The 13,485-nt window shown below is 36.8% G+C and overlaps 1 protein-coding gene across 2 annotated transcripts in view; it reads right to left on the minus strand.

Annotated features, from left to right (window-relative positions):
• LOC131080008 (DNA polymerase kappa) overlaps positions 1-13,485 on the minus strand; it is a 147,557-nt gene that overhangs the window by 108,287 nt on the left and 25,785 nt on the right. For both annotated transcript variants that reach the window (XM_058018062.2, XM_058018061.2), the window contains exons 2-7: positions 10,934-11,106; positions 10,485-10,658; positions 10,017-10,140; positions 9,791-9,891; positions 9,406-9,492; positions 6,218-6,313 (exon numbers count right to left, since the gene is read on the minus strand). In XM_058018062.2, coding sequence (XP_057874045.2) covers positions 6,218-6,313; positions 9,406-9,492; positions 9,791-9,891; positions 10,017-10,140; positions 10,485-10,658; positions 10,934-11,106 — 755 coding nt within the window. The remainder of the gene's footprint in view (positions 1-6,217; positions 6,314-9,405; positions 9,493-9,790; positions 9,892-10,016; positions 10,141-10,484; positions 10,659-10,933; positions 11,107-13,485) is intronic.

A 13,485-nucleotide genomic window follows, 5' to 3' on the forward strand; every position in this document is an offset into this window, starting at 1 on the left:
GGCCAAGGATTCATGAAATTTGTCTACTTATCCTTGCCTCCTCCATTTTGGCGCCCAAGTCCACATCTGGGCGGATTTTCTCATGGGCCAAGGATTCATGAAATTTATCCGTTTATCCTTGCCTCCTTCATTTTGGCGCCCAAGTCCATATCTGGGTGGATTTCCTCATGGGCCAAGGATTCATGAAATTTGTCCGTTGATCCTTGCCTCTACCATTTTTGCACCCAAGTCCACATCTGGGCGGATTTTCTCATGGGCTAAGGATTCATGAAATTTATCCGCCTATCCTTGCCTCCTCCATTTTGGCGCCCAAGTCCACATCTGGGCAGATTTTCACTTGGGCTGAGGATTCATGAAATTTGTAGTTCGATTTTCCAGACCTAGGACAATTTGACCCCTTTGCAATTTTCGAATGACTTCCTGTACCTTGGTGAATTTTTGAGCTTTCCATTTTAGGCATAGGCTTCCAGGCACTTGATCAATTTCTAGCTTTCTCTGTCTACTGTCTGACTTTCCGGAATTAGAAACGTCTGCGAACGTTTGATCCTTGTCGCCTTATCTGACTGAACCTGCTAGTACTGACTTTCCAAAAATAGAAACCTTCAAAATGTCAACGTTAGACCCCTAGACAGGGTGCAGGAATGACTTACTATAAATAGAAACTTACTAAAACTAGTAAGTTTGATTTTTGGCAAAATGACGACATTCCGAGACCTAAAAAAATCCCTAAAAAGTAGGGACTTTCTAAAAATAGAAAGTTTCTCCGTTTGGGCTCAAATTTTACTGGGGGGTTCCTTGAAGGGTCCTGATTCTAGTTGTATGTTCAGTTTTCCCAAAACCCTAATAGAAACCCCTAAAATCTAGGACAGAAGGCAAAAACCCTAAAATTCACAAAACGAGTCCTAGACTTAGCGGAATTTGCTCAAACGAAAGGCAAACTTGACCAATATGACCCCCAAACACTTGCAAAGTGGAGAAACTAACGAGACTGTGCAAAAAGACCCCAAAAACAAAGCCAAAAGACCGGAAGAGCCTAAAAAGTAAGGGGTCTCCATTTGCAATGGGGCGATGTGTGAAAACGTCACAACACACCGGAGTAGAGTGATTCAAGCCAGGTATTTGCAGTACGATTCTAAAGATCCCATTAAGAGCCCTTCTTCCCTCCCTCAAGGTTCTAGCATTTGGAACTTTAATAGATCTTCTTGCAACTTGATAAGCCCTAATGTTTGATGGAGAGTAGGCAATGGGAGGAAAATCAAATTTTGGCAAAATTGTTGAACTAAAGACCTCGCCTTGAAAGACATTCCTTCCTTCCACCCTCTTGTCTCTCATTTCGAGGAGTCAATGGGTACTTTGGTTAAGGATTATATTGTCTGTATGTGTTTGTCTGTCTGTTTGTCTATGTGTTTGTGTTTGTGTGTGTGTCTGTGTGTGTTTGTGTGTGTGTGTGTCTGTGTCTGTGTGTCTGTGTGTGTGTGTGTGTGTCTATGTCTGTGTGTGTATGTGTGAATTGTAAGAAGACGAACCTTGCTTTGAGTGTGTGTGTGCGCGCGCGTGCGTGTGTGTGTTTGTGTGTCTATGTGTGTGTGTGTGTGAATTGTAAGAAGACGAACCTTGCTTTGGGAGCTACAATGGCTCGGAGACTATACAAGGACAGAGAAAGGCATTGGAAAAGAGTGATTCAAGCCAAGTATTTGGAGTACGATTCTAAAGATCCCTTTAAGAGCCCTTCTTCCCTCCCTCAAGGTTCTAGCATTTGGAACTTTAGAAGATCTTGTTGAAACTTGACAAGCCCTAATGTTTGATGGAGAGTAGGCAATGGGAGGAAAATCAGATTTTGGCAAAATTGTTGAAATGAAGACCTCACCTTGAAAGATATTCCTTCCTTTCACCCTCTTGTCTCTCATTTTGAGGAGTCAATGGGTACTTTGGTTAAGGATTATATTGTTTGTATGTGTGTGTGTGTGTCTGTCTGTCTGTCTATTTGTATGTTTGTGTGTGTGTTTGTGTGTGTTTGTGTGTGTGTGTGTGTTTGTGTGTGTTTGTGTCTGTGTGTGTGTGTGAATTGTAAGAAGACGAACCTTGCTTTGTATGTGTGTGCGCACGCGCGCGTGTGTGTCTGTGTCAATTGTAAGAAGACGAACCTTGCTTTGGGAGCTACAATGGCTCGAAGAGTATACAAGGTAAGAGAAAGCCACTGCAATAGAGTGATTCAAGCCAAGTATTTGCAGTACGATTCTAAAGATCCCTTTAAGAGCCCTTCTTCCCTCCCTCAAGGTTCTAGCATTTGAAACTTTAATAGATCTTGTTGCAACTTGATAGGCCCTAATGTTTGATGGAGAGTAGGCAATGGGAGGAAAATCAGATTTTGGCAAAATTGTTGAAATGAAGACCTCGCCTTGAAAGATATTCCTTCCTTTCACCCTCTTGTCTCTCATTTTGAGGAGTCAATGGGTACTTTGGTTAAGGATTATATTGTTGAAGGCTCTTCCTGTAGAAAAGGAAGATTATTGCTCCCCCTGTCCAAGAGTTGATTGGCACTTGCTTAGAGCTGCAAGCAAAGCTTGAAAACTAGCCCATTCCTACGGATGAGAAGGATGATGAGATGTTCTAGGGTGGTTGTGCAAGTGGTTTGATTACAATGAACTCGCCTAAATTTACGGTTCCCTTTCATTGATAGCAACAATTTGAGTTTGAACCAATATCTAAAGATTTGAAGCTCTAAGGGACCCTCCAAGAGCAAACTCCTCCTTTTGGATTGCTTGTAAAAGACAAACCTTGACTTAGGATAGCTTGCAACTAATGGGTAAGTTAGGCCGATCACGATATGCTATGCTTGGAAGTAGTGACGAGGACAACAATCACCTTTTCTTACACTATGTTGTGGCATTGAGGCTTTGGTACAGCTTCCTTAGTAGATGGGGACCGGTGTGGGTCATTCCCCTCAGCATTACTAGCCTTCTTGAAAATAGGATCCTCAAGATGAAAAGCCCTAGCCTTCTATTTGTTAGGATATGTTTCCCATCTTTGATTGTATGGAATATCTAGTTAGAGCATTATAAAAGAATTTTTCAAGGCATTGAGAGATCAGTGGATAGAATTTGGGACCTGGTGGCGACTACAATGTCTAAACTAGGGAAAATTCAAAACGAGGATAGTTGGTATATTTGTGGGAATGAAGTAAATTGGGCTGATACCTAACCTGAATTTGATTGGCTTGATCACGCTAGGCTAATTCCTCCCTGTGCTCCTAGGTTTAGTGCCTACATTGCCCAACAGCTATCTAGGTGAAATTCAATTTTGATTGCGTTACTAAAGGTACTTCAAAGAAATTGGAGGTCGTGGAGTTTTTAGGAATCATGATGGTCAACCTCAAGGTTACATTGTGCAAGATGTTGGGATTGATACCAATAACATAGCAAAAGCCAACGTTATGTTGTGGGGAATGATGATTGCCAAAGAAAAAGGATGGAAGAAGCTTTGGGTGGAAGTAGATTCCAAATTGGTTGTAGGGGTGATGAAAGGATATATTGTGAAAAACTAGAGATTGTATGTAATCATTGATGAAGGCAAATAGATGGCCAACCTGTTTGATGGGATTTATTTTTCTCATATTGGTAGGAAAGGAAATCAAGTTGCAGATTGGGCAGCCAATGAAGGTGTTGGTATGAGAGACAAGAAGGGTTTATCCTCAATTCTTTGTGATGATTTATTATCCACAAGATTTCATCTAGTTCCTTTAAAATATAATGGAGCTACCATACAATAATGGGGTGTTTCAGCAGCGCACAATGAAGTAGGAAGTATGACAGCGCTATATGTTTTGATATTATGATTTGGGGTCATGTACTTGAACAGCCAAGAAAGAATGCAAAAAAAACCATACAGCTAAAGGAAAATAACAAGAAACATTTAGCAAACAAAAGATTAGAAAGGTCAGAGCGAGGCATGTTTTGTGCTCACTAAACAACATGAACCAAAAATCCACTACCAAAAGTAAACACCTGCACCAAACCATAATGAGAAACAAATCTACATTTCAATTACATTACTGAAAATAATAATAATCATTATAAAAACTCAATGAAAATGCCAAGGTTAGAAAAAGAGAAATGAAAGTCCTTCCATTTGGAAAGTTACAGGTGGTGATTTTTTAATCTCACAACATATCTTTTAGATTTTATTTGTATTTACATAGGTAATAATAGCATGTCATCTTGGAGGCAAAATGTAACTCAACTTTAATATCGGAAGCAACTCTTAACATATAACACTTCCTGTCACAACTAATACCAAAACAAAGCACTTTAATAACATACACATTTGGCCTAAAGCATGAGACACAGCTCTCATGGCATGATACACAGCCTTGTAAATTTGACACACAACTCCTATCACCTTAGCTGTTGAAACTCATATACAACAAGGACAATCATATAGCAACTGGATTTAGATCTAAAATTCTAAATACTGCTGCAAACGGTTTGAAACAAATAACAGCCTACATCCTTCCTATATAATTCCTTGAGAAAGCAAGTTGATATGAACAACAAATAACAAACACAGAGAAAATAAAGAAAAAAACTTTAAAATATAAACCACTACTGTTTTTGGTGACAGAGGACTACCCATGAACCCAGATGCTCCTGCATCATTTTATGGCTCCAAAAAGGGATGAGAAATATAAAATTAATTTTATCAATTGATATGACATAGATGAGGATGCTTTGCAGATGGAAGGAATTCACTAGAAGGCATATTCTGAGTTTAATATTTGGACAATGATATTATGGATGGGAGACATTCACCGTTAAGGCATACATTACTCATGAATAAATTATACTTGAAATTTTCTGTGAAAATGACCAGATATGAAGCAAAACAGAAGAGAATTTTTTTTAAATAAGCGACAGGCGTCACTGACTTCATCATTGAAGTTACATTCCTTGCAGTTTCAGCAGAGTGATCACTGCACATTGAGGTTTATGGAAGTTCCATTAGATCCTTCCAGACTTTATTATTTGGCATCAGGATAGAGGAAGGGTAGTAAAGGTAGAAAGGCCCTTTGGAAGGATTCAAGGACTCACTAGCAGGAGGAAGGGAAGAGCTTTACCTCTGAATACAGAGGTTAATAGTTCTGTTGTGAATAAGATTGTTGAGAAACAAATACATCTACTTTCAATCATGATGTATGGTCAAATTTTAATCTTGAGAACTTAGATGCTAGACAGATATATATGTAGTTGATCTCCCCAATATATCTGATCTCCTATGCAAAAAGGTTGTATATCGCATGGAATTTCATTATCATAATTATATTCTAGTTCTTGTTTTAATTCATCAGCTATATTGGTAGTTCCTGTTGATAATGAAATCATTTGTGAAAACCATGCTAAATTAAATGGTGATGATGATTTGCATAGTGTTGACAATCATGTAGTGTCTCTTGCTGAACGTGCCAGTAAAGATTCATCACACCTTCATGGTGATGCTTTGTCAGAATTCAGTACTCAGTTTGTTCTTCCTACCAGTTGAGTGCTCAAAAATGACAAATTTGATGTTGACACTCATGTTAGTATCACTACTGTTGACTCACAAAATCCTGAAGCCAGCAAAGAATTTAAAGTTTTACCAGCAGTTTCATACTTTGATGCCCCAGATCGAGATCCTTTTCTTAAATCCCTTCTTTTTGGTTTCATGCTAGGATCTTCTGCTTTAATCTTGACATGTACTGAGAAAATTGACATGTACCTCTTATATACTCATATAGCAAAAAGATGAATTTTTTCTGTTTCTAATATTTTCAGATTTAATCCATGAACAGGAGCCCATTGGCTTTTACTTCAATAGTAGATCAAAGAATAGTACATACATACAGATAAAGAAAAGTTATTTGTCTTTCTGAACATACCAAGCCCCCTTCTCTCCTTGAAAACAAGTTACTTTATGACCAATATAGAATTTTATGAAATTAAAAATAATACCAAAACATTGTTAAGATACTTATACATTGTTAATATTCCAAAACATTGGATATTATTAGAAAAGCTTTGAGAATTAGTTATAGCATATAATAAATATAATCAGACTACCATAACAGTAAATGTTGCCACAAAAATGCTTTGGCAAAGGATGCACTAGTATAGATATCAAGAAGTTTGAAACTTTGATCAATTTCAGCTTAGAAAACACCACACAACATAGTTTTTGGAAGAACCTTTCGTATTGGCAATGATGACACAAAAGTCATGATAGCAGGCTGCTCATTTGGCAGGACAAACTGTCCATTAGGTTTATTGATATCTGAGCAAACCTGCAAGTATAACCATTAAAAATTTTAAACAAACAATTGGCTAAAATCCAAAAGCACATTTATAAGAAGAGACAGGCAGATCAGACAAGCAGAAATAAAGTAGTAGGAATGAACAATGAATCAAAAAGGTAAGTCATTTCCTTGGCACAAACATAGAAAGTACTCTATATATCCACTAGAAAGAACATGTGATAAAGCTCTATTCAATCTTACTGATTCATGTACCTGGTTGCCATAATAGATTATAATTACACAAAAAACTTCAGCAGAGCATCTCTTAAACTAATACCTTGAGAACTAAACAAATAAATGAATGTAAAGCCTTACATGGTCATTTTTTCATGTGAAAAAAGACGGAGAGTAAAAATTTTAATCTAAATTGCAGATTTGCACTTAAGATCTAGCAATTTGTTGACGAGTCAAACATATTTATAAGGGAGGTGCAGGACCAATGCCCTCAGTATACACATACTTGCACACAAGCCATTAAAAGAAAAGCTTGATAACAATCAGATACTTAAATGTGTGACACCAACTATGCAGATGGCACAATTAACCGCATGCTAACTGTTTCGATGATGATATTCTACATTGATTGTTACAAATAAAATTACCAGTGAATCTCTAATCTTCTGAACATAGTTGTCTGATTTAAAATGAAGAATTAAAATGCATACAATTACTATTTCTACAGAAAACTTTAGATCTAAAATAAAGATTTGCACTTAAGATCTAGCAATTTGTGATAATTGATAAATCAAACATATTTATAAGGCAGTGCAGGACCAATACCCTCAATACACACATAATTGCACACAAGTCAATAAAAGGAGAGCTTGATAACATTCAGATACTTAAATGTATGACACCAACCATGCAGATGCGCACTTAACTACATGCTAACAGTTTAGATGATATTATTCTACATTGATTGCTAAAAATAAAATTACCAGGGAATCTCTAATATTCTGAGCATCACTGTGTTTTTAGAATGGAGAATTAAGATGTGTAAATTTATTATTTCTACAGAATAATTAAACTTTTTTAAGTTTTCACAGTGAATATACCACATTCAGAGTTCTGCCTAATAGATATTATCTGCAGCATTTCTACAAAACTCTAGTGGGCTCTGCAGGCAATTCCTCAAAATTCACAAATAATCTTCCTTAAGTAGTAAGAATAAGGAGAAATGATAACCTTGTTTCTTTGTGTTAAGTTTAAATCAGACTGTAGGTAAGCAGCAGTATGCACAATTATGTACAGTAGTTCTTTACACAGAAGTCACACTTGTTATGCTGTATATTTATTTTCTTGTTTGAATTATCTAGACGTGTATGACAGAATCTTTTTCATATATATTACCACATATATTTCAGGGACAACATAACTCTAATGCCCTCGATGAATGGCACTAAATACCCAACAAGAGCAAGCAAAGAGACATGACTCCTAATCTGGAGTTTCAAGTCTAGACAAAGGGGTGCGAAAGAGCCAATCAACCCAATAGTTAATCATCCTAAACCATTTGTTAGGGAAGATAGAAACTAACAACAGATTTAACGACTAAGAGATCGGTAAGATAATACAGCGATAAACAATAAGGTAATTAACAAGCTTATAATAATTTGTTACGGAAGTCAGGAGGAAAGAGAACTCCTGCTGTTATAACATCAACACTTTGGCCTTTCAAGAAGCTTTTTGAGGGCATAGTTCAGTCCTGAATAAGTAAGATTGACCATAAATAGAATAGTTTTCAAGACACTGGATCTATGTCTGAAAGCCTTATAATAACCATTCCTTCAACACTAGAAATAGATGACACTCCCATTTCCTTATTTAGATCTTGAAGAATACAAATGAGCATTGGCAATATTGACGAGAGCTCTTCACTAATTCAAAGTTTCAAAAAAAGGGAATTGGAAATGCACAGCAGAATGAAGCAAGTGCTATCCCTTTAAGGCAGCTAAGGAATGTCAATTTAGAGCCAGAAGCAATTTGGAAAGCTAGTGATAATTAGACAAACAAATAAGGCCAGAACAAAGCATCTTCTGCAATGGAAAAAACTTCAAGGTCAAGCATACCAAAGCAGTCTTTGAACACATTTTCTACCATAACTAGATGAAATAGGCAAACTCCTCTTGAGGAAATTGGGATTCAATTAACCAAAAAGAGGAGCATGGATACAACAACCAGAATCTGAATGCACAAAATACTACAAATGGGATAGAATTCACAAGAAATAAAAAATTATGATGTACTGTTAATTAGACATTGACCCCTTACTAGCATGCATTGAAAAAAGAAAACAATCCCCATGAAAGATGAAGCAATCCCAATAACAAAAGAGAAACCCATATGAAACTAGTATAACTTATGAGAAACAAAGGAAAAAATAACAAATAGGACAAGCAAAGAACCTTTACCACACATGCTTTAGTTTCTTTAATAGAAGCAAGAAATGTTTTAAAAATACATAGGATTAACTACTATCAATACAACTTCTGGATTCTTTAACATTTATAAAGAACTGTTGAGACATGGACCAGCTAAGACTCGAACCTTGGACCTTCCATACGCTACTGGAGTGCTCTACCACTGAGCTACTGGCCCCTCTTGGACCAGTCCATCGTCGGTCTGGGTGTGGCTTATTTCCAACACCAACAACCCCCTTAAGCCACACCTCTCGTGTGCTTGGAGCTCCTAGCCTCGACCTGGCTCTGATACCATGTTGAGACATGGACCAGCTAGGACTCGAACCTAGGACCTTCCATACGCTGCTGGAGTGCTCTACCACTGAGCTACTGGCCCCTCTTGGACCAGTCCATCATCAGTACGGGTGTGGCTTATTTCCAACACCAACAGAACAAATTTTTAACAGTCTATGAAATTGAGATGGATGCTTTTCAAAATAACTGTGTAGAGATTTTATATCAATTCTTTAGATTCTTTAATATTTAATGCATTTAGATGTGAGATTCCCAATCTTATAAAATGAAGTTTCCAGTCTCTGATTCCTGCTGTCAATAATTCAGCCTTGAACCTAAATACCAGTTTGCAGTTCTAAGAAATGACAAAAAGGAAATTATATGCACCTTTGCAAGCAACCGATTTGGCGCTATCCCTGCACTGCAAGTCAGACCAGTTTGAGCATAAACGACACTTCTTATCTCTTCTGCAACCTCCATTACCAAAAAAAACTTTGCATAAGAGGTAAACAAAATGTGCTACAAGTATCTCTACTCAAAAAATTCTACAATATAAAGCCAATATCAAAAGAAAAGCTACATGCAGCTCAGATGAAAAATGAAAAACATGCAATCTTAAATTTCTTTGGCATCCTTCATTATAAGAAAACATCAAGGTAATAAAGAAAAGTAAAGGTGCTACAGAAACTGTGTTAACAAGACAATTAAAAGTGAAAATCGATAAATATGTGTAACTAGCAGAAAACATGTAGTATACACCACAAAAGCTTACTTTTTCTCCACTCATGCAGCGCTCCTTACACACATCAGTAACATCTAGATATGCTTCATCCAGGCTTCTTGCAATGAATCGAGAATCATATTCATGAAATACTGAAGAAACACATAAAAGAGCATTTAGTGGTAAGAAGCCTAACAGAGCAAGGAAATTTTTTCATTTAGACAATTTAAAACATATCTGCAAGCTAGTTAGGCATTAACGGTGGAGTGTATAAAACCTTTCCTTGTTAGCTCACTGTAATGTGAATACTTCTGGAAATTTGTTGGCACAAAAACCAAATCCGGACATAGCTTTCGTGCAATGAATCCAGGCATTGCAGCACGGACACCAAATTTTCGAGCCTGTACACAGATAGGCAAACTCATTCAAAACTATTCTTAGACATTTAGATAAATCGCAAACAAATAAATCAACTTCCTTAAACTCTGCAAAGTCACTGAAATATGTTCTGGTGATAATAAATTTAGATTTATACAAAAATGAAGTGTGTTTCTTAAAATGATCATATACTTGGATGAACAAAAGCATGAGAATCAGGAAACAATACTCAATCATTGTTTGCATTTGATTTATCCCTATGATACCTATCAAACCAACCTTGATGAAATAGAGAATCTGAATTTGAAATCAAAGGTGAAACACACACTCAGCAGCAACAAAGAGAAATGTAGAACACATTTTTCACCTCATAATTAGCTGTGCAAATCATAGACATGTTTCCTACAGCCATGGGTTTGCCTGCCAATGAAGGATTTTCTAATGTCTCAACAGCTGCATAGAAGGCATCCATATCAACATGCATCCAGGTTCTTGATAGATCTCTGGCACCTTCAAGCCCCAAAACCCTTCTATCTGCAACCTACAAGTTTTCAAGTTTTCCCCATGAACACATTTAAACAAGAGGACACAATTATATAATCAGACCAGAATTTGCTTCACAGGAAGGAAAAAGCCACAAGTACTAACTCTAATCCAATAACAAAGTGTTTGCCTGGCTACATCCTGAGTGCAATAAGCTACAAATAATTACTATTAAAGAGCACAACATTGATTCAAACCCAACTACATCCAAAACAACCTTTGACTTCAAGTTGTGATTAGAAACAAACAATCTAAAAATGGCTTGTGCCATACCCTCTCAAACTTGGCAATATCAGAAGAAGTGAGAAGAGCTGCCTGACAACATAGGTTATCTATCCTTTGCTGAATATATGCTTCCCTTCGCTTTTCATTTTCAAAATATTTGGATCCTTTACTCATCTCATACACTACCTTTTGCACCTTCTCCCTGTCCACCCCATCCATACCTGAAACAAGAAAACATCAGTTCAGTTTGTATAGAAATGAGAACACTTTAACCTTTCCCAAACCTCAACATCTTACTCTTTACCCAAACTCAAATTAAATTTGCAAATTGAATTAGGCAGTCTTACTCCAACATACAATGTATGAAAGGTACGAGTTATCAAATATTGGACAAATAACGGACATTGGACTTCAAATAAGGTATCCACTTATTATAGATGCTCGTAAATGAAACAAAAACAGGGAATGCCTTATCAAACTCTTCGAAGAAGCTCATTTGATGCCAAGGCGAAAAAAATTATCCAAGTGTTCATTAAATAGCTAAAATTATTACTTAAATACCAAAATCTTACATTTCTGTCGAAGGGGTTAAACAATTGGTTGAAGCATTGAGTTCTCATTGTATAGACCCAAGTTCAAATCCCAAAGGGACATTTAATGTGGAATTCTAAATTCTGTCTCTTGATCTTTCATAGTTGGCTTCTAATGTGGAGGTGGTTTCCAAATAAGTAAATTTCTATGTTGTGACTCTTTGTCTTCCATAGATGGTTTCTAGTGTGGTTGCTCAAAAGGAGCATGTCTCATTGTTGTGCTTGCGAGAGCTGATATTGGTCTCATGTTGATGCTCGTATAAGCAGAACATTTGTAAATGATTATCAATATTAAAAAAATTACAATTCTTTATGCATCCCATATAATGAATTGGGAACTGTAATGTCCCCAAATTGGGTATACCTGATTTTTGCCCAAGGTAACAATTTCATTTGTTTACAAATAGTATTCTATAATTAAATCATATAATAGCTATTGAACTTTTTAAATTAAATAAGCAATTAAGTTAAATAACATCACATACTTGGATCTAATCTATAGCTTCATTTCCAATAATCAGCCATGGTAGGGATTGGAGAGGAGAGCACATTAGGGTGCCCATAACATTCACTGCAACTAAGCCCAAGGGTGTGATATAACATTCCTTGGCCCACAAGTGGTAGGAACTCTTGTCCATCCAACATGGGGTGGGCTACTTAGATGGTGAACCCATCTCGGCCCTCCCAATCATGTCTCCTTACTAACCCATACATGATTCTTTCTATTCTTTAGTTTCACTTCCAACAACCAACCATCGTAGGGATTGGAGAGGAAAGCATGATAGTGTGCCCGTAACATTCCCTGCAACTAATCCCAAGGGTGTGATATAACACCCCTTGGCCCACAAGTGGCAAGAACTCGTCCATCTAACATGGGTGGGCTACATAGATGGGGAGCCCTTCTCTGCCCTCCCAATCGTGTTTTCTTACTAAACCCTACATGATTGTTTGTAGGAGAATAAATAGATTAAATAAATAATTAAGGAATCTAGATAGATTTGTAATTCTCATTATTAACTATATCAAAAATACATTAAGAGATTATATATTAAACAATATCATCACATTGCAAACCTCAACACTTGCTAGATCACAAGGCTGCTGTTTTCTGAATGCAGATTACTTATATCAGATCTGATCTCCTTCGATCTGGATCTGCTCTCTATGGATATACAATCCTTCTTTTTTCCTTGATCATTCCATTCCTTTTATAGTTTCAGATTTTACTGAGAAGACACGTCTCTTTGGAAAGAGACATCTATTCTAAGGGTCATATCTCTTCATTGATGCCTCATCATTCAAATCAGATCTGCACTTCTGATTATAGATTAAATGTTGTTCCCAATCATTCCATCTCCGTTTTCAGGACTTATTATCTGATCTCCTTACATATCTTAATTCTTTATTCCTTGCAGTAACTAATTATTCTAATTAATGATATCAGATTTCCACAATCCATGTTGATAATTGCTAAAATGTTTCTGTATTTGATTGTGTCAAAGATTTTTTTGCATCAACATTTCGGATCACACTCTGTGATCCATCATCAGGATGATACAAGAGAGCAAAGGAGAAAAATCCTGATGATGGATCCGAAACGTTGATGCAAAAAAAATCTTTGACACAATCAAATCCAGAAACATTTTAGTAATTATTCTAATTCAAAGATGGAACAGTTCTATTGGTCTCTTAAATTTGTGTATTTTACTTATTTCATATGTTGATCTGCTATTTCTGCTTCTATTCAATCAGATCTGATTCCACTTCCCGTTCAATGCCCTTCTCCAAGAATAGACTCAACCTTTATATTCCTCATGAAGGGATGAAGAGTCACCATTCTTCACAAACGACACAGTTCCCTCAAGTGACATGTCCCTTCCTTGATGCAAACCGCTACTCTTCCCTAACCACCACTGGGTTTATGTAATTAATATGTTATTTGATAAACATTACCCCCCCGCCTTCTATCTCAGTCGGCCCCTTTGAAAAAATCCAGGTCGGCCTCCTATA

The sequence above is a fragment of the Cryptomeria japonica genome, chromosome 3 (genome assembly GCF_030272615.1).
Source record: "Cryptomeria japonica chromosome 3, Sugi_1.0, whole genome shotgun sequence".
Taxonomy (NCBI): Eukaryota; Viridiplantae; Streptophyta; class Pinopsida; order Cupressales; family Cupressaceae; genus Cryptomeria; species Cryptomeria japonica.